General features: G+C 39.3%; 1 protein-coding gene across 1 annotated transcript in view; it reads left to right on the top strand.

Moving 5' to 3' along the window:
- Positions 1-19,341, top strand: part of CUNH11orf65 (chromosome unknown C11orf65 homolog) — a 71,199-nt gene extending 51,858 nt beyond the window's left edge. The window contains exons 6-8 of the mRNA XM_040257925.1: positions 5,011-5,181; positions 13,629-13,684; positions 18,762-19,341. Coding sequence (XP_040113859.1) covers positions 5,011-5,181; positions 13,629-13,684; positions 18,762-18,913 — 379 coding nt within the window. The 3' untranslated portion in view covers positions 18,914-19,341. The remainder of the gene's footprint in view (positions 1-5,010; positions 5,182-13,628; positions 13,685-18,761) is intronic.
- The last annotated feature ends 2,533 nt before the right edge of the window (positions 19,342-21,874 follow it).

Raw genomic sequence — 21,874 nt, 5'->3', positions numbered from 1 at the left:
AACAGTCCTCATCCATAACTGAGCTCTATATTTCTAATTATATGGTCATTTCCATCTCAAATTCAACAAGTCCAAAGCTCAGTTTCTTATGTTTCCCATTATAAAAGGGGTTTCTTTTCAGTATTCCTCCTGGCCTCAGTTTATGACACTATCATTTACTTAGTCATCCAAGCCAGAAATGCAGATGTTGCCCTACATTTCTTACATTTCATAAACTCCTGTACGTAACCCATCATTCAGTTCAGTTCACTTCAGTCGCTCAGTCATGTCCGACTCTTTGCGACCCCATGAAGCGCAGCACGCCAGGCCTCCCTGTCCATCACCAACTCCTGGAGTTCACTCAGACTCACGTCCATAGAGTCAGTGATGCCATCCAGCCATCTCATCCTCTGTAGTCCCCTTCTCCTCCTGCCCCCAATCCCTCCCAACATCAGAGTCTTTCCCAATGAGTCAACTCTTAATTGTGCTTCTAAAGTATCTCCCCAATCTGACACTTCTCCCACTGCCAACTGCAGCATTTCATCATCTTCAACCCTACTTTACAGGCAAGTCCTTCTACTTGGTCTCTTTGTCGCTAATAGCTCCTCTGTTTGTTGTTTAGTTGCTTCATTCGTGTCTGACTCTTTGCGACCCCATGGACTGTAGCCCACTGGGCTCCTCTTTATATAAATCCTGAGGCAATATTTCTAAAACTGATTAAATCACTTCCTTACCTGAAACCTATTTGGGGCTTCGCATCACTTACATCCCACATGATGCTCCTTATCCTTAGGTTGCTCTTTTCTGGCTCAGCAACCTGGCAACAAGATTTTTTTTTTTTAATTTTACAATACTGTATTGGTTTTGCCATACATTGACATGAATCTGCCACGGGTGTACATGAGTTCCCAATCCTGAACCCCCCTCCCACCTCTCTCCCCATATCATCCCTCTGGGTCATCCCAGTGCACCAGTCCCAAGCATCCTGTATCCTGAATCAAACCTAGACTGGCGATTCATTTCTTACATGATAGTATAAATGTTTCAATGCCATTCTCCCAAATCATCCCACCCTCTCCCTCTCCCACAGAGTCCAAAATTCTGTTCTATATATCTGTGTCTCTTTTACTGTCTTGCATACAGGGTTATCATCACCATCTTTCTAAATCCATATATATGTGTTAGTATACTATATTGGTGTTTTTCTCTCTGGCTTACTTCACTCTGTATAATTGGCTCCAGTTTCATCCACCTCATGAGAACGGATTCAAATGTATTCTTTTTAATTGCTGAGTAATACTGCATTGTGTATATGTACCACAGCTTTCTTATCCATTCATCTGCTGATGGACATCTAGGTTGCTTCCATGTCCTGGCTATTCTAAACAGTGCTGCAATGAACATTGGGGTACATGTGTCTCTTTCAATTCTGGTTTCCTCAGTGTGTATGCCCAGCAGTGGGATTGCTGGGTCATAAGGCAGTTCTATTTCCAGTTTTTTAAGGAATCTCCACACTGTTCTCCATAGTGGCTGTACTAGTTTGCATTCCCACCAACAGTGTAGGAGGGTTCCCTTCTCTCCACACCCTCTCCAGCATTTATTGCTTGCAGACTTTTGGATCGCAGCCATTCTGACTGGCGTGAAATGGTATCTCATTGTGGTCTTGTTTGCATTTCTCTGATAATGAGTGATGTTGAGCATCTTTTCATGTGTTTGTTAGCCTTCCATATGTCTTCTTTGGAGAAATGTCTATTTAGTTCTTTGGCCCATTTTTTGATTGAGTCATTTATTTTTCTGGAATTGAGCTGCATAAGTTGCTTGTATATTTTTGAGATTAGTTGTTTGTCAGTTGCTTCATTTGCTATTATTTTCTCCCATTTCAAAGGCTATCTTTTCACCTTGCTTATAGTTTCCTTTGTTCTGCAGAAGCTTTTAATTTTAATTAGATCCCATTTGTTTATTTTTGCTTTTATTTCCAGTATTCTGGGAGGTGGATCATAGAGGATCCTGCTGTGATTTATGTCAGAGAGGGTTTTGCCTATGTTCTCCTCTAGGAGTTTTATAGTTTCTGGTCTTACGTTTAGATCTTTAATCCATTTTGAGTTTATTTTTGTGTATGGTGTTAGAAAGTGTTCTAGTTTCCTTCTTTTACAAGTGGTTGACCAGTTTTCCCAGCACCACTTGTTAAAGAGATTGTCTTTACTCCATTGTATATTCTTGCTTCCTTTGTCGAAGATAAGGTGTCCATGGGTATGTGGATTTATCTCTGGGCTTTCTGTTTTGTTCCATTGATCTGTATTTCTGTCTTTGTACCAATACCATACTGTCTTGATGACTGTGGCTTTGTAGTAGAGCCTGAAGTCAGGCAAGTTGATTCCTCCAGTTCGATTCTTCTTTCTCAAAACTGCTTTGGCTATTCAAGGTTTTTTGTATTTCCATACAAATTGTGAAATTATTTGTTCTAGTTCTGTGAAAAATACCACTGGTAGCTTGATAGGGATTGCATTGAATCTGTAGATTGCTTTGGGTAGTATACTCATTTTCACTATATTGATTGTTCTGATCCATAAACATGGTGTATTTCTCCATCTATTAGTGTCCTCTTTGATTTCTTTCATCAGTGTTTTATAGTTTTCTATATATAGGTCTTTAGTTTCTTTAGGTAGATATATTCCTAAGTATTTTATTCTTTTCGTTGCAATGGTGAATGGAATTGTTTCCTTAATTTCTTTTTCTACTTTCTCATTATTAGTGTATAGGAATGCAAGGGATTTCTGTGTGTTAATTTTATATCCTGCAACTTTACTATATTCATTGATTAGCTCTAGTAATTTTCTAGTGGAGTCTTTAGGGTTTTCTATGTAGAGGATCATGTCATCTGCAAACAGTGAGAGTTTTACTTCTTCTTTTCCAGTTTGGATTCCTTTTATTTCTTTTTCTGCTCTGATTGCTGTTGCCAAAACTTCCAGAACTATGTTGAATAGTAGTGGTGAAAGTGGGCACCCTTGTCTTGTTCCTGACTTTAGGGGAAATGCTTTCAATTTTTCTCCATTGAGGATAATGTTTGCTGTGGGTTTGTCATATATAGCTTTTACTATGTTGAGGTATGTTTCTTCTATTCCTGCTTTCTGGAGAGTTTTTATCATAAATGGATGTTGAATTTTGTCAAAGGCTATCAAAAGATCTTCATCTTTTGATATTTGGCTCAAATATCTCCTTCTGAAGTTTCACCTGACTTACCTAGACATAGTTCAGCACTTCCTTTTGAAGTGCCCCATAGATCTTTATATACTCAGTTGTAATGATTTTGTGATTATCTGTCTTTTGTCTGCCATCTCCACTAGATTTTTAGCCCCTAAAGTACAGAAATTCTGTTCTATTAACTTAGTTCTTAGTTACTAGACCTCAGACCCACTAGATGCTTAATGAATATATGTTGCTTGCTTGCTGAGTGAATGAATGCATTAATCCTTATATTTCAGTGTTGTTTCCTTTTTTTAGGGTTGCAAGGGATGAATAAGAAATTTTGCTTTGTGTGCTTTGGTCACTTATGGCATTTAAATACTTCCATTTGACTGTTGTTGATAATCAGTAGTTGACAAAATCTTGATTTTTTTTTTTAACTTCTGTCTTACTAAAAGAAGTTTGATCTTCACACCAGGTCCTTTCCTGTGTACCTACAAATCTTAGCTCTCCTAGACCTCATTTCCAGTTTCAACCTTGGTTGTTACTAGGTCTTTGCATTCAAATTTCTCTCTCTGTCATGATATTTAGACAAAATTTAATTTAAAAATTTAAACATGAAATTTTTTAGTTTAGAAAGAATATGAGGATATTTTAAGGGAATATATTGCAATATCACTTATAAAGTCAAATTTTATATTTTTTGTTTTCTTTTAAAACACCACCCTATAAAACAAGTTGCTGCTGCTGCTGCTGCTAAGTCACTTCAGTTGTGTCCAACTCTGTGCGACCCCATAGATGGCAGCCCACCAGGCTTCCCCATCCCTGGGATTCTCTAGGCAAGAACACTGGAGTGGGTTGCCATTTCCTTCTCCAATTCATGAAAGTGAAAAGTGAAAGGGAAGTCTCTCAGTCATGTCTGACTCTTCACGACCCCATGGACTGCAGCCTACCAGGCTGCTCCGCCCATGGGATTTTCCAGGCAAGAGTACTGGAGTGGGGTGCCATTGCCTTCTCCAATAAAACAAGTTATGATTATTATAAAGAAGTCTTTATTTTTGGTCACTATTATATTTGAAATTCTGTTTGTACTGGCTAGCTTGTTTTTGTTTATGATTGTTATAGCCCACCTAATAGTGACTAACATTTAAAGAGTTCAAAACAGAATTATATTATTGGAATAAATTTCTTAATTCTCTGTAAAAGTATGAGAGCAAAAATAGATATCTGAATTGTACAACATAGTGATTCAATATTTTTAAAGATTATATTCTACTTAATATTATTATAAAACACTGGCTATATTTTCCTGTGCTGTACAATATATCTACCCTTGTTGCTTATCTATTTTATACATGGTAGTATGAACTCCCTCCCCTTTCTAGCAGGTGGTAACCTGCTAGTTTGTTCTCTACATCTGTGGGTCTGTTTTTGTTTTATTACATATATTTAATTTGTTTTAGTTTTTAGATTAGCCATGTGACTTTGTAAAAGTTACTCTTCCGGGGTTTATTGCATTGCCTGTGAAACAAATGGGATAGTTATTTGGTCTCTAAGATCCTTTGACTCTGTAATTCTATATTTAGCTTTTCCATGTATCACAACAGTACAACTTACTGAGAGGTGATTTTGAAATGAAGCTTCTCTAGTTAGTGTGGTTGATTAAACTGCTGTTTTTTCCCAGATGATCCCATCACATACAACTTGGCTTAAATGTATTTAAATTAAATAGGATGAAAACTTTGTTTACTATGTAAATAGTTTGACAGCAATAATGTATATTAACTGCATCCACTTGCAGTCACCTAATTCAAAGGATTTACATCACTCTTCCTTTCCTATATGTAGGTACTACGCAGGAAACCTGGAGGCTAAGTCAACAAATTATGAAACTCTAGGTTTAATTCAAACAGCAACAAAAGGCCTATTAAGAACTATTGAAGATGGTGGAATAGATTCTGTGATGGAATGGGAAGTGGATGAAGTGCTGAACTGGACAAACACACTCAACTTTGATGAGTAAATGTGTTGCTATTCTTGGGGAGCAAGGGCATGGATCAGGCATCAGGGCAGTCAATATTTTTTTAATATTTCTCACTCCCAAGTTGGAACTTCGGGGCCACTAACATACTCTTTAAAACTCCTTGCATATTTATTATCTGTATAGAAAGAAAAGAAGAGGAAATGAGAGAGAAATATAAAAAGGGATGATCTGAAAGTACAAAAAAGAAAAATAGATTTAGGTATTCTTTATTATCAGACTTCATTCTTATGCCTTAGTTTAACTCTGTTTTACTCTTACTTTGGGATACAGAAACCAAGCTAAGAACATGAAATTAATAATATAAAGAGTTTCTTTATATTATTATGTAATATATAATATATATATATTACATATGAACAACATGGTTCAAACTTGAGTTGCTATATAATCCAGCATTTCAACTCCTTAGTAAATACACAAGAGAAATGAAAACACATGCCCATGAAAACTTTACATGAACGTTCATAACATTGCTATTCATAATAGCCAAGAATTAGAAACAATCTGTTCATGAACTGAGGATTAAAATGTGACATATCCAAATAATGAAATATTATTTGGCAATAAAAAGAAATGCTACAACTTTGATGAACCTGCTAAGTGAAAGAAGTCAGTCACAAAGGAACACATATTATATGGCTCCATTTGTATTGAAATGTTCAGAATAGGCAAATTTATGGAGATAGAAAGTAGATTAGTGGTTGCCTAGGGCTTACAAATAGCTGTGAAAAGAAGAGAAGCAAAAAGCAAAGGTGAAAAGAAAAGATATAAGCATCTGAATGCAGAGTTCCAAAATAGCAAGAAGAGATAAGAAATCCTTCCTCAGTGATCAATGCAAAGAAATAGAGGAAAACAGAATGGGGAAGACTAGAGATCTCTTCAAGAAAATTAGAGATACCAAGGGAACATTTCATGCAAAGATGGGCTCGATAAAGGTCAGAAATGGTATGGACCTAACAGAAGCTGAAGATATTAAGAAGAGGTGGCAAGAATACACAGAACTGTACAAAAAGAGATCTTCACAACCCAGATAATCATGATGGTGTGATCACCCACCTAGAGACAGACATCCTGGAATGTGAAGTCAAGTGGGCCTTTGAAAGCATCACTACGAACAAGCTAGTGGAGGTGATGGCATTCCAGTTGAGCTATTTCAAATCCTGAAAGATGATGCTATGAAAGTGCTGCACTCAATATGCCAGCAAATCTGGAAAACTCATCAGTGGCCCCAGGACTGGAAAAGGTCAGTTTTCATTCCAATCCCAAAGAAAGGCAATGCCAAAGAATGCTCAAACTACCACACAATTGCACTCATCTCACATGCTAGTAAAGTAATGCTCAAAATTCTCCAAGCCAGGCTTCAGCAATACGTGACCCGTGAAATTCCAGATGTTCAAGCTGGCTTTAGAAAAGGCAGAGGAACCAGAGATGAAATTGCCAACATCTGCTGGATCATGGAAAAAACAAGAGAGTTCCAGAGAAACATCTATTTCTGCTTCATTGACTATGCCAAAGCCTTTGACTGTGTGGATCACAATAAACTGTGGAAAATTCTGAGAGAGATGGGAGTACCAGACCACCTGACCTGCCTCTTGAGAAACCTATATGCAGGTCAGGAAGCAACAGTTAGAACTGGACGTGGAACAACAGACTGGTTCCAAATAGGAAAAGGAGTACGTCAAGGCTGTATATTGTCATCCTGCTTATTTAACTTCTATGCAGAGTACATCATGAGAAACACTGGGCTGGAAGAAGCACAAGCTGGAATCAAGATTGCCGGGAGAAGTATCAATAAGCTCAGATATGCAGGTGACACCACCCTTATGGCAGAAAGTAAAGAGGAACTAAAAAGCCTCTTGATGAAAGTGAAAGAGGAGAGTTAAAAAGTTGGCTTAAAGCTCAACATTCAGAAAACGAAGATCATGGCACCTGGTCTCATCAGTTCATGGGAAATAGATGTGGAAACAGTGGAAACAGTGTCAGACTTTATTTTTGGGGGGCTCCAAAATCACTGCAGATGGTGACTGCAGCCATAAAATTAATAGATGCTTACTCCTTGGAAGAAAAGTTATGACCAACCTAGATAGCATATTCAAAAGCAGAGACATTACTTTGCCAACCAAGGTCCATCTAGTCAAGGCTATGGTTTTTCCAGTGGTCATGTATGGATGTGAGAGTTGGACTGTGAAGAAAGCTGAGTGCCGAAGGATTGATGCTTTTGAACTGTGGTGTTGGAGAAGGCTCTTGAGAGTCCCATAGACTGCAAGGAGATCCAACCAGTCCATTCTGAAGGAGATCAGCCCTGGGCGTTCTTTGGAAGGAATGATGCTAAAGCTGAAACTCCAGTACTTTGGACATCTCATGTGAAGAGTTGACTCATTGGAAAAGACTCTGATGCTGGGAGGGATTGGGGGCAGGAGGAGAAGGGGACAACAGAGGATGAGATGGCTGGATGGCATCACTGACTCGATGGACATGAGTTTGAGTGAACTCCAGGAGTTGGTGATGGACAGGGAGGCCTGGCGTGCTGCAATTCATGGGGTCGCAAAGAGTCAGACACAACTGAGTGACTGAACTGAGCTAAACTGAATTCCTTGGAGAGAACCTTTCAAAATCTATAGACAGTTTTTGATAGTTGGACCATCAGAATGACATAAATGTGTTGAACACTGATTCTGAGCGACACAAACCAGTTTCTTCCCAAAGGCTTTTGTCTAGCCCCTTGTTACAGCAGATAGATCTCTCCTGGAAAGAAAACGTGTTCATATCCAGACGAACAGGGCAAGAAGAGCAATCGAGTGAAATACTATTATAATTTGAAGAATGGAAAAGCCAACTTCACTCTTGGGCTCAAGGACACTGATGAGTACCCTTGTAAATTCTGTATAATCCAGAGGCACATTGCTGCTGGCACTTAGAATAAAAAGCAATGCCTGCTCTGCTGTTATTGAGTCATGTACAATATCACACAGTGGCCACTTGCTTCTGATGGCATTCATCCCGCTGGATTTTCAGGGGCATATTTTCTATTGAGATAGATGTTTCTCTTCTAGAATCTTCATAGTTTTCAAACTGCAAGTGAAGTTTAACATAACACATTAAGTTATCAGCAGCTAGGCTATCTTAAATAATTTTCTGATGTTCTATTTGGCGAGAGCTCTCAATGGGTAATATCTATGTCAGAAAACCTGCCCCTTTGACTTCTAAGACAAGTGGTTATATTACCTCTCTGGCTAGGGACTTTACCCAGGCCATTAAGATGTTAAATTCTGTGATAGATTCCACATACACTTTACTTTGCTAATATCTTTTAAAAATTCCAAAAATTTATTAGAAAGAGAGATCAACTTTATGATATAAACAGCATGAAAATGATACAATCAAGCTGTTGCTTCTATTTGTAAAGATTTTATTTCTTATTGGTTACTACTGTCATGTTCATTATGAGAAGTTCTTTTTAAACAATTGAATAAATTCATATCTTGATCTCAGGTAAAGCAGGGTCAGTAATCACCCTTAAATATATCATATGTTTGTGCCCCACACTGCCAGGGTTTAGCATACAGTTAATCAAAGGTCCTTTATCTTAGTTCCTTGAGGTGAAATAAAGATCTTTCAGTATACAAATCTAAGGAAGTATGGTGATGGATACCCCCTTTTCATACTGCTCCTGAGCAGCCACTGAAAGCACAAGTTCAGTTCAGTTCAGTTCAGTTGCTCAGTTGTGTCCGACTCTTTGCAACCCCATGAATCGCAGCACGCCAGGCCTCCCTGTTCGTCACCAACTCCCGGAGTTCACTCAAACGCACATCCATCGAGTAAGTGATGCCATCCAGCCATCTCATCCTCTGTCGTCCCCTTCTCCTCCTGCCCCCAATCCCCCCCAGCATCAAAGTCTTTTCCAATGAGTCAAGTCTTTGCATGAGATGTCCAAAGAACTGGAGTTTCAGCTTTAGCATCATTCCTTCCAAAGAAATCCCAGGGCTGATCTCCTTCAGAATGGACTGGTTGGATCTCCTTGCAGTCTATGGGACTCTCAAGAGCCTTCTCCAACACCACAGTTCAAAAGCATCAATTCTTTGGCGCTCAGCTTTCTTCATAGTCCAACTCTCACATCCATACATGACTACAGGAAAAACCATAGCCTTGACTAGATGGACCTTGGTTGGCAAAGTAATGTCTCTGCTTTTGAATATGCTATCTAGGTTGGTCATAACTTTTCTTCCAAGGAGTAAGCGTCTTTTAATTTCATGGCTGCAGTCACCATCTGCAGTGATTTTGGAGCCCCTCCAGAATAAAGTTTGACACTGTTTCCACTGATTCCCCATCTATTTCCCATGAAGTGATGGGACCAGGTGCCATGATCTTCGTTTTCTGAATGTTGAGCTTTAAGTCAACTTTTTCACTCTCCTCTTTCACTTTCATCAAGAGGCTTTTTAGTTCTTCTTCACTTTCTGCCGTAAGGGTGGTGTCATCTGCATATCTGAGCTTATTGATACTTCTCCCGGCAATCTTGATTCCAGCTTGTGCTTCTTCCAGCCCAGTGTTTCTCATGATGTACTCTGCATATAAGTTAAATAAGCAGGGTGACAATATACAGCCTTGATGTGCTCCTTTTCCTATTTGGAACCAGTCTGTTGTTCCATGTCCAGTTCTAACTGTTGCTTCCTGACCTGCATACAGATTTCTCAAGAGGCAGGTCAGGTGGTCTGGTACTCCCATCTCTCTCAGAATTTTCCACAGTTTATTGTGATCCACACAGTCAAAGGCTTTGGCATAGTCAATAAAGCAGAAATAGATGTTTCTCTGGAACTCTCTTGCTTTTTCCATGATCCAGCAGATGTTGGCAATTTCATCTCTGGTTCCTCTACCTTTTCTAAAACCAGCTTGAACATCTGGAATTTCACAGGTCACATATTGCTAAATCCTGGCTTGGAGAATTTTGAGCATTACTTCAGTAGCATGTGAGATGAGTGCAATTGTGCAGTAGTTTGAGCATTCTTTGGCATTGCCTTTCTTTGGGATTGGAATGAAAACTGACCTTTTCCAGTCCTGGGGCCACTGCTGAGTTTTCCAGATTTGCTGGCATATTGAGTGCAGCACTTTCACAGCATCATCTTTCAGAATTTGAAATAGCTCAACTGGAATGCCATCACCTCCACTAGCTTTGTTCGGTGATGCTTTCAAAGGCCCACTTGACTTCACATTCCAGGATGTCTGGCTCTAGGTGGTTGATCACACCATTGTGATTATCTGGGTCATGAAGATCTTTTTTGTACAGCTCTTCTGTGTATTCTTGCCACCTCTTCTTAATATGTTCTGCTTCTGTTAGGTCCATACCATTTCTGTCCTTTATCGAGCCCATCTTTGCATGAAATGTTCCCTTGATATCTCTAATTTTCTTGAAGAGATCTCTAGTCTTCTCCATTCTGTTGTTTTCCTCTATTTCTTTGCATTGATCACTGAGGAAGGCTTTCTTATCTCTTCTTGCTAGTCTTTGGAACTCTGCATTCATTACTTATATCTTTTCTTTTCACCTTTGTTTTTTGCTTCTCTTCTTTTCACAGCTATTTGGAAGGCCTCCCCAGACAGCCATTTTGCTTTTTTGCATTTCTTTTCCATGAGGATGGTCTTGATCCCTGTCTCCTGTACAATGTCACAAACCTCAGTCCATAGTTCATCAGGCCTTCTATTTATCAGATCTAGTCCCTTAAATCTATTTCTCACTTCCACTGTATAATCATAAGGGATTTGATTTAGGTCATACCTGAATGGTCTTGTGGTTTTCCCTACTTTTTTCATTTTAAGTCTGAATTGGCAATAAGGAGTTCATGATCTGAGCCACAGTCAGCACAAATTCTGGCTAAATTTAAGGTTAAGCCAGACTGAACCATCAACTTAGAGATCCTGTTGTTGCTGTTCAGTCGCTAAGTCATGTCTGACTCTGCGACCCCAGGGACTGCAGCATACCAGGCTTTCCTGTCCTTCACCATCTCCCAGAGTCTGCTCAGACTCTTTCCCATTGATTTGGTGATGCCATCCAGCCATCTCATCCTCTGTCACCCTCTTCTCCTTCTGCTCTCAGTCTTTCCCAGCATCAGAGTCTTTTCCAATCAGTTGGCTGTTTGCTTCAGGTGGCCAGAGTATTAGAGTTTCAGGTTCAGGGTCAGTCCTTCCAATTCAGGACTGATTTCCTTTAGGATTGACTGACTTGATCTCCTTGCAGTCCAAATGACTCTTAAGAGTCTTCTCTACAGTTTGAAGGCATCAGTTCTTTGGCGCTCAGTATTTTTTACAGTCCAACTCTCACATTGGTACATGACTACTAGAAAAAATGATAGCTTTGACAATACAGACTTTTATTAGCAAAGAGATGCCTCTGCTTTTTAATATGCTGTTATAGGTTGGTCATGGCTTTTCTTCCAAAAAGCAAGCATCTTTTAATTTCATGGCTGCAGTCACCATCTGCAGTGATTTTGGAGCCCAAGAAAATAAAGTCTGTCACTGTTTCCACTTTCCCCCATCTATTTGCTATGAAGGATGCCATGATTTTAGTTTTTGAATCTTAAGTTTTAAGGCAACTTATTCACTCTCCTCTTTCCCCCTCATCAAGATGTTCTTCAGTTCCTTTGCACTTTCTACCATTAGGTGGTATCATCTACATATCTGAGTTTTCTTATATTTCTCCTGGCAATCTTGATTCCAGCCTGTGAGTCATCCAGCCTGGCATTTTGCATGATGTACACTGCATAAGCAGAGTGACAATATACAGCCTTGATATACATACTCCTTTCCCAATTTTGAACCAGTCTGTTGTTCTGTCAGGTTCTAACTATTGCTTCTTGACCTGCATAGAGGTTTCTCAGGAGACTAGTAAAGTGGTCTAGTATTCTCATCTCTTTAAGAATTTCCCACAGTTTGCTGTGATCCACACAGTCAAAGGCTTTAGCGTAGTCGATGAAACAGTTGTTTTTCTGGAATTTCCTTGCTTTTTCTATAATCCAATGAATGTTTGCAATTTGATCTCTGGTTCCTCTGCCTTTTCTAAATCTGGTTTGTATATCTGGAAGTTTTCAGTTCACATACAGCTGAAGATCCTGGAAGGACTTTATACCACCTGCTATTATCTTGCATCTTTTCATTTAAGTGACCCAGAGTATTCCACTTGCCACCATAGAATTCTTGGAGTAAAGAGAGGCAGTAGTAACAAAAAGAGGATGACATTAGACACACTGCATGTGTGCTGAGTCACTTTAGTCACGCCTGACTCTTGTGACCCCGTGGACTGTAGCCCACAAGGCTCCTCTGTCCCTGGGATACTCCAGGAAAGAATGCTGGAGTGGGTTGCCATGCCCTCCTCCAGGGGATCTTCCCAACCCAGAGATCGAACCCGAGTCTCTTTCTTCTCCTGCATTGGCAGGTCAGTTCTTTACCACTAGTACCACCTGTAAGCCCTTAGACACAGTAATTAATTACAATTAAACACTGTTGCATAATTTATACCTTCACATAGCAAAAAATTCAGGAATACAAAGTTAACAAGAGTAAAAGTAATTCAAGTGAAAATCAGCCTTTTCTGAATTACATGACAATTTTAATCCTCCTCCTCCTTTCTCAATCAACTTCTTTTTAGCACCTGCTGTGATCAACTTCTTACCTGATTTCTTGGGTACAGCCGTAAGAAAGGAAGTTTGGGAAAGGGGGATACAGAGCCTAAAATGAGATGGAATAAGTCACAGGAAACCTGGCCCTTGGAGCTTTCCCCTCAGCTCACCATACTTGTCCTTCCCTGTCCACCTCTTCTCAGGCTACTCTGGTCTCCATATGTCAGTCTCTTTTTAAGGAACTCAGGTGGCAGCTGCACATACCCTGCTTGAATATGATCTTGTGTTTACTGGACACAGCAAAGACAGCACCATTGCTCTAAGAAGATCATAAACCAAATGATTTAAATTTACATGTCAGAGACAGTAAGTCTGGCAATCCAGAACCAAGGATAAAGTTTTGTTGTTGAAGTTTTCCTGTGACTTTCAAAAATTTTCCCTTCATACTTTTAATTTAGAAGTTAACTAACATCTTAGCTGTCACTCAATTGAGGACATGATCTAGCAGGAATGGAATAGTATAAAATGAAGAGATGTGTGCTTGAGGGAGGCCAAAGGGCACCAATATGGTAGATGGTGGGCACCATTTTCATACCTCTTACAACTCCTTGTCCTAGGGGTTGCCTCAGGTGCATGAGAGCTACTTTGAGGTGGGAAGTCCAGAAATTAAGCATTTGGATTAGTGAATTTATCATTGTTAATCTATGATTTCATAGAGAAAGTAGAATTTTAGAAGTAGTTCAAGTATGTACTAATGAATAACTTTATGATTTACTAATAAGTTGACAATTTAATGAATGCCTATATAATGTGCTTAGGTACATTGCCAACTGGAAGGAAATTGCTACAAGCAACTCTTCAGCTAACTTCAAAAGTAGGTGATTTTTTAGCAACAATGGGAAATTGTGTGTGTGTGTGTGTGTGTGCGCGCTTTGTTGCTCTGTCAAGTATGAATCTTTGTGACCACATGCCCATCAGGCTCCTCTGTCCATGGCATTTCTCAGGCCAGACTACTGGAGTGGGTTGCCACTTTCTTCTCCAATGGGAAATTCTTATAAAGCAAAACAATACATTCCACACATGTACACATTTCAAGGTACCTAACAAACACTTCCGCATTCCACATACTATAGAGATAAATAAATTTACCAAGTCATTTTTGCCTTTATATATATAACTGTTATTTGGAAATAGAAGGAAATTTTATATTTTATTTAGAGTTGGATAAAATGTTTCTTTTTAATTAAAAAAATGAATCCTCTTTTAAACATGTTGCATACCTCATGTTTCAGTAATAATTTTTAATGAGCAAACTTGACATGGCAAAATAAATGCTATTCCAGAAGTATCAATAATTCTAACATAGCTGAAGCCTAGTTATAGTTTTTATGTAATTTGAGTGCATGAGTTCTGTCTCTCTGTCACCTGTGATTGGCAGTAAAACAAAGAGGCTTTAATTGTGGAATGTTGATTCATGACTTCCTGGTTTTGATTTTTTGCTCTATTGTTTACTGGCTGTATAATCTCGGGCAAGTTACTAGCTTAGTTTCCTCATCTATAAAATGAAAATAACAGTAGCACTTAACTCATGGATTACTGTGAGGTCATGAGATAACACATGTAAAGAACTTATTATAGTGCCTGGTGCATAGTATGCACTCTGTGGTGGTGGTGGTGTGGTTGCTAGGTCGTGTCCAGCTCTTGTGACCCCATGGCCTGTAGCCTGCCAGGCTCCTCTGTCCATGGGCTTTCCCAGGCAAGAATACTGGAGTGGGTTGCCATTGCCTTCTCCAGGGGATCTTCCTGACCCAGGGATCTATCCCAAGTCTCCTGCATTGCAGGAGGATTCTTTACCACTTAGCCACTAGGGAAGCCCTTAACCTATCTACTTATTTTCAACTCACTGGCCCCACCACAGTCCAAGCTGCCATCATTTTCTGGGGGCTTTTGCAACATCTCCAAACTTATTCTCCTCCAGTCCATTCTCCATGCAACAGCTAGTGATCTACAAATTTAAACCAGCATAATTAAAACAAAACACTTATTTAACGAACTTTTCTTTAGCAACTACCATGTTGAAGTACTGTCTTAAAGTGCTTTATAAAATTGATTCATTTGATCTTCAGAACAACCCAATGAGACAGGTTCTATTATCCACATTTTAAAGAGATGCCAAGTTACTTGCTCAAGGTCACACAGTCCCTGTGAGGGCCAGGATTTGAACTGAGACTGGGCAGCTCTAGAAACCATACTCTCTAGACACCCTACTCTTTTTTTTTTTTTTAATTTTTTCTTTATTATTTAAAAAAATTTTTTTAAAAAAGGAAAATCATTCTTTTTTAAAAAAATTTAAAAAAATTTTTTTTTTCTTTTTTTCACAAACCGTTGTGTCAAGGGCTGACTTTCAATAGATCGCAGCGAGGGAGCTGCGATGCTACTACGAAACCCCGACCCAGAAGCAGGTCGTCTCCGAATGGTTTAGCACCAGGTTCCCCACGAACGTGCGGTGCGTGACGGGCGAGGGGGCGGCCGCCTTTCCGGCTGCGCCCCGTGTACTGGGAAGAAGGGCTCTCCGCACCGGACCCCGGTCCCGACGCACGGTGGGGCGCGTTGCGCCGCGCCCCGAGGACGGCGGGGGACTGGCTATCTGAGGCCAACCGAGGCTCCCACGGCGCTGCTGCCGAATCGTTCTGGCTGGGCGGGATCCTGACTTAGAGGCAATCAGTCATAATCCCACAGATGGTAGCTTCACCCCATTGGCTCCTCAGCCCAGCACATACACCAAATGTCTGAACCTGCGGACACCACACTCTTAATGATGACTACCCCTGCTGCCATTTAGTTTTCCAGTGCACTTGCAATAAAACCCTAACTTTATCATGGCACTCCAGCTCTGGTTTAGCTTTTCATCCTTATCATGTCCCACTCTCTCCTCCTCGTTCACAACAACTCAGCATCACTGCAATCTTGCCTGGTCCTCAAGCACACTTTGTGGCTTCCACTTCAGGGGTTTCATGCAGTTGATGGCCTTCTGTAGAACAGGTGTAGGCAACTATCTTTACTTGAAGGCAAGTTATCTGTTTTGTTTGCTACTGAATTCCCAGTGTGTAGAACACAGAGTCTCAATGGCAAATAAAATAATATAAAGGAATGACAAGTACAAAATGGAAGCAGAGAATATTATTTACTGGGCTAAAAGATTGTGGGAAAAAAAGAAAAGATATAACACTAATTGGAAGGAGCATAATAGCATGTGAAAGCTGTTTTAAGTAATGGACATCTGCAGCATAACAGAAGGCAGCTAATACATTGCAGATGCTGGCAGTAAAAAGGGGAGAGAACGTGCCACTTCTGCAAGAAGCAAGAGGAAATCAAAATTCAGAATTTGAAAACTTTAGCTCTAGGGACAGAAAAGGTTTTTCTTTTTTTAAAATCGTCTATACTCCAATTTTTTATATTTTTATTTTTCCTTTTAAAAGCACTAATTTTATTTTATTTTTAAAATTTATTTTTTTTTAATATTTTAAATTTATTCATTTCTATATTCACATGAAGTCTACATTAAAGAACAGACTTTTTTCCCAGATACATAGTCGATTTCACAAACAAACATACTTATAACATCTATAACCCCCTGCCTTCCACCACAAAGCAATAGTTCTTGATTAGGACTGATTGAATAAATAAAATGAAACAACAAAGATAAAGTTTGAATGCCTTAAATTGTAAAATTTGGTTCATTAAAAAATACTTAATGTTTTAAATGTGCATAAATATAAAGGATAAGGCAGATGTTTATTAAAGATGCTCTCAGAACTTATCCCTTACAATAATAAGACATTATGTCCAGAATTTGCATGAATCTAAAATACTCATCACTTATAATTTATCCATTTTTCATAAATAGCTTCCATTTATCATGGAAAATTTCACTGGGTTATTAAAGTGGGGGTGTGGTGCTGAAACCCTCTTGCTGAGCCAGGAGATAAAGCAAGGCAGTGCTCCTGTAGTACTTCCCCAGATAGCACTGACAATGCTCACAGCCATTCCACCTGGGTCACAACCCAGGGCCCCTGGTCTTTCTCTGCATGGCTAGACTGATTCTCTTCCCAGGGCCAGATTGGTTCAGACCTAATGCCAGGCTGTGGTGTAGAGTGAGCAGGGCCAGGGTAGTCACACCATTTGGATTAGGGAATGCAGGAAGGTGGCAGCTGCCTGTGAAAAGCTCTTCCTGTTTTGATTGTTGCCAAGCCAGGGCACAAGCACTCCTCAAAAGTAGAATAAGCTTCTACTGCACTTTTGGTCTTATAAAGTGGTTCTTCTAACAGCTAAGGGGACTTGTCTCCTCCATGTAGGACACCAGGATTGGGACACTCCCTGTGTGGCCTGACCCACTTACTCTTAGAGTGAGTTTGCCCATACAAACTTTTTCTCCCTTTCAGACCCCTCTTAGGGGCTGAATTCCTATGCCTTTCTTCATCTACCACGTCACTTGGAAATATTTCCTACAGCTTTGGTTGTATAGGAGTTTGTCTGCCAGTTTCCAGCTATGTTTTCTGTGAGAATTGTTCCATAGGTAGATGTACTTTTTTTTTTTTTTTTAATTTTTACTTTACAATTCTGTATTGGTTTTGGCATAGATTGACATGAATCCACCACAGGTGTACACGTGTTCCCCATCCTGAACCCCCCTCCCACCACCCTCCCCATACCATCCCTCTGGGTCATCCTGGTCATCCCAGTGCACCAGCCCCAAGCATCCTGTATCATGCATCGAACCTAGACTGGTGATTCATTTCATATATGATATTATACATGATTCAATGCCATTCTCCCAAATCATTTCACCCTCTTCCTCTCCCACAGAGTCCAAAAGACTGTTCTATACATCTGTGTCTCTTTTGCTGTCTCACATACAGGGTGATCGTTACAATCTTTCTAAATTTCATATATATGCGTTAGTATACTGTATTGGTGTTTTTCTTTCTGGCTTACTTCACTCTGTATAATAGGTTCCAGTTTCATCCACCTCATTTGAACTGATTCAAATGTATTCTTTTTAATGGCTGAGTAATACTCCATTGTGTGTATGTACCACAGCTTTCTTATCTATTCGTCTGTTGATGGACATCTAGGTTGCTTCCATGTCCTGGCTATTCTAAACAGTGCTGCGATGAACATTGGGGTACACGTGTTTCTTTCAATTCTGGCTTCCTCGGTGTGTATGCCCAGTAGTGGGATTGCTGGGTCATAAGGCAGTTCAATTTCCAGTCTTTTAAGGAATCTCCACACTGTTCTCCATAGTGGCTGTACTAGTTTGCATTCCCACCAACAGTATAAGAGGGTTGGTTCCCTTTTCTCCACACCCTCTCCAGCATTTATTGCGTGTAGACTTTTGGATCGCAGCCTTTCTGACTGGCGTGAAATGGTACCTCACTGTGGTTTTGATTTGCATTTCTCTGATAATGAGTGATGTTGAGCATCTCAGAAAAGGTTTTTCTTTGTGAATAAAGAATTGTTAGCTAATGGTTGATTGTGGAGTACTAACTAAATGCCTTACATTCACCATCACACTTAGTTCTCACAAAGATAAGCCGAGGCATGTGCTATTATTATTCCTATCTTATAGATGAGGACATTGAGACAGAGGTTAAGTAACTTGCTTCAAATTACAGAGCTAACAAAAAAATATATATATAGAGAGAGCTATTTAGTAGTAGATCAAACCTGAAACACAGATCCTACAGAAACTTTTAAAGATGGACAATGAAACATGGTCATGAAATATAGAATGATCTCAGAAATATGGTTAAACAGGATACAAAGTTATCTGCTCTAAGAGTGGTGAGAAGGAATGTGGAATAGACCTTACCTGGCACACAGTAGCATATTGAATGAGCTATATCCTGTTACGTCTGGCATCTTTCTAAATGTTTGTCATTCCTCTCTAGGTTTTAGGTTTGAGCAAGCACAAGAAAAAATATATGACTATGAAGATATATTGGAAAAGGAAAACGAAACACAAAAAGATCCTTCATTTGAAACTATTTTTGAAAAGCCCCATTTTACTAGACTAAAGCCTGATTCCACTTATAGAATATAATTATATAAAAATATACAGTTATAAACTATAATTTTCTTTCTGAGCTATAACCTTTCAGCTCTGATTCCATCAGGTACACTCAAGAGATAGTTTATTCTGGCTGGAATGAATTCTATATTCTTGACACAGAATCTAACCCAACTAAGTAAGGAATATTAAACAGAAATAGAACACCAGACTGAATACAGTAGTCATGGAAAATGTAGAAATTAATCCTGTTATTCTGAGAAATTGAGAAACTGTAGTCTAACAATTACACTTAAATAAAAATATTTAGGTGCAAAAAAACTCCTCAGTCAGACTGTTTTTCTTCTTTATTTAAAGCATTCATTATTTGTGCATTTCTATCAAGCAGAGCCTTTTCTTCATTAAAAAAGGAAAAAGGGCAGTGTAGCAAGTTCTCCTTTTATTAGAATGCAAAAGCCAGCTTTCCTGGTGGCTCAGGTGGTAAAGAATCTGCCTGCAATGCAGGAGACCCAGGTTTGATGCCTGGGTCAGGAAGAAAATAGCTATGCTTAGTCACTCAGGTGTGTCTGACTCTGCAATCTCATGGACTGCAGCCCGCCAGGCTCCTCTGTCCATGGGATTCTCCAGGCAAGAACACTGGAGTGGGTTGCCATGCCCTCCTCCAGAGGATCCTTCCAACTCAGGGAGCGAGCTCAGGTCTCCTGCATTGCAGGCAGGTTTTTACTGTCTGAGCCACCAAGGAAGCCCAAGAATAGTGGAGTGGGTAGCCTATCCCTTCTCCAGGGGAACTTCCTGTCCTAGGAATCAAACTTGGGTCTCCTGCATTGCAGGTGATTCTTTATCAGCTGAGCTACCCAGGAGGCCCCAATGTATATTTAAGAAAAACAAATTTATTCATATAATTTACATATACCTTTACCCCTTTTGAGTATTGTTTGAATTTTGACAATGTATAAAGTTATGCAATTTTCTCCACAATCAAGATATAATCCATTTTCATCACCCCTAAAATGTACATCTTTGCAGTCAATCCACCACCCCCTGCCATGCCACGGGAAATGACTAATCTTTCAGTCACTACCATACTGCCTTCTCTAAACTGTTACATAAATGGAGTCATACTCTATGTAGTCATTGTTGGTCTTGTTTCTTTAGGATTATGCTTTTGAAATTCAATCTTGTTGCTGCATATTTCAGTAGTTTATTTCTTTTTTGACTACTGTTCCATTACATGGCTATATTACAATTTCTTTATCCAGTCACAAGATTGATGGACATTTGGTTGTTTCTAGTTTTGGATCATTACTGAAATAATGGGGAGTGGAATTGCTAGGGCAAATAATAACTATAGGTTTAGTTATCTATTTATTTTTTGATGTATACTTGCTTTACAATGTTTCAGGTATATGTCAAAGTGATTCAGATATATATCAATATGTGTATATTTGTTCAGATTCTTTTTCATTATACTTTATTACAAGATATTGAATATAGTTCCTTGTGCTATACAGTAGGTCATTGTGTATTTTATATATAGTAGTGTGTATCTGTTAATCCAAAATTCCTAACTTATCCCTCCTCCCTTCCCCTTTGGTAAACAAATAACTTTTTGTTTTCTAAATGAGTCTATTTCTGTTTTGTGGATAATTTCTACAAAATTTTAAGTTCTACATATAAGTGATACATAGTATTTGTCTTTCTCTTTCTGACTTATAACACTCAGTATGACAGTCTCTAGGTCCATCCATATTGCTGCAAATGGCATTATCTCATTCTTTTCTATGGCTTGTATTCCATTGTATATATGTACCACAATTTCTTCTATTGATGGACATTTAGGTTGCTGTTTTGATTACTGTGGCTTTGTAGCTTCATCCTATAGTATGAAATCAGGGAATGTGATTCCTCCAGCTCCATTCTCCAGCTCCTGCCCTCCCCACCCCCCCCCCCCCCGCCCCCGCCCCTCCGCCCAAGGCTATGTTGGCTATTCAGAGTCTTTTGTGCTTTCATATAAATTAAAAAAAGTTTTGGCCCAGTTCTGTGAAAAACATCATTGGAAATTTGAAAGGGATTGCACTAAATCTGCATATTGCCTTAAATAGTATGGTCATTTTTTTTGTGTGTGCACATTGTCTAAGTTGGGTCTGACCCTTTGTAATCCCATGGACTGTAGCTTGCCAGGCTTCTCTAGCCATGGAATTTTCCAGGCAGGAACACTGGAGTGGGTTGTAATTTACTCCTCCAGGGTCATTTTAGCAAGTGTTTAACTATCCTAGGGGATGTAGAGTGAATAGCCTTTCATTGTGATTTTAGTTTACATTTTCTAAATGACTTGTCATAGTGAAGATCTTTCCCTGGAGAAGGCAACGGCAACCTACTCCAGTATTCTTGCCTAGAGAATTCCATGGACAGAGGAGCCTGGTGGGCTACAGTCCATGGGGTCACAAAGAGTCGGATACGACTTTGCCTGTGTGTACTGAACTGTAACTTCCTCCAATTTTAAAGGAAAACTGGAGAAGGAAATGGCAACCCACTCCAGGGTTCTTGCCTGGAGAATCCCAGGGACGGGGGAGCCTGGTGGGCTGCCGTCTGTGGGGTCACACAGAGTCGGACATGACTGAAGCGACTTAGTAGTAGTAGTAGTGAAGATCTTTAAAATGCTTATCCACAATTTGGTATCTTCTTGGGTGAAATGTCTCTTCAAATCTTTGGCTAATTCTAAATTGTTTATTTCATTATTGTGTTAAAAGACTTTTAAAATATTTTCTAAAAACAAACCCTTTATCAGATACTATTTTGCCAATGTGAGTGGTGTTTTCATTTTCTTTTACAATGTCTTTTGAGGATAAAAAGTATTTAACAGAGTTCAAGTTAACATTTTTTTCTTTTTTTAATTCAATTTTTAGTTTATGCTGGGGTATAGTTAATTTACAGTGTTTGTTTCAGATATACATTAAAGTGGTTCATTTATACATACATTTATCCATAATTTTT

This window comes from Oryx dammah, unplaced genomic scaffold, assembly GCF_014754425.2.
Source record: "Oryx dammah isolate SB20612 unplaced genomic scaffold, SCBI_Odam_1.1 HiC_scaffold_17, whole genome shotgun sequence".
NCBI lineage: Eukaryota > Metazoa > Chordata > Mammalia > Artiodactyla > Bovidae > Oryx > Oryx dammah.
This window is presented reverse-complemented; position numbering and strand designations above follow the sequence as displayed.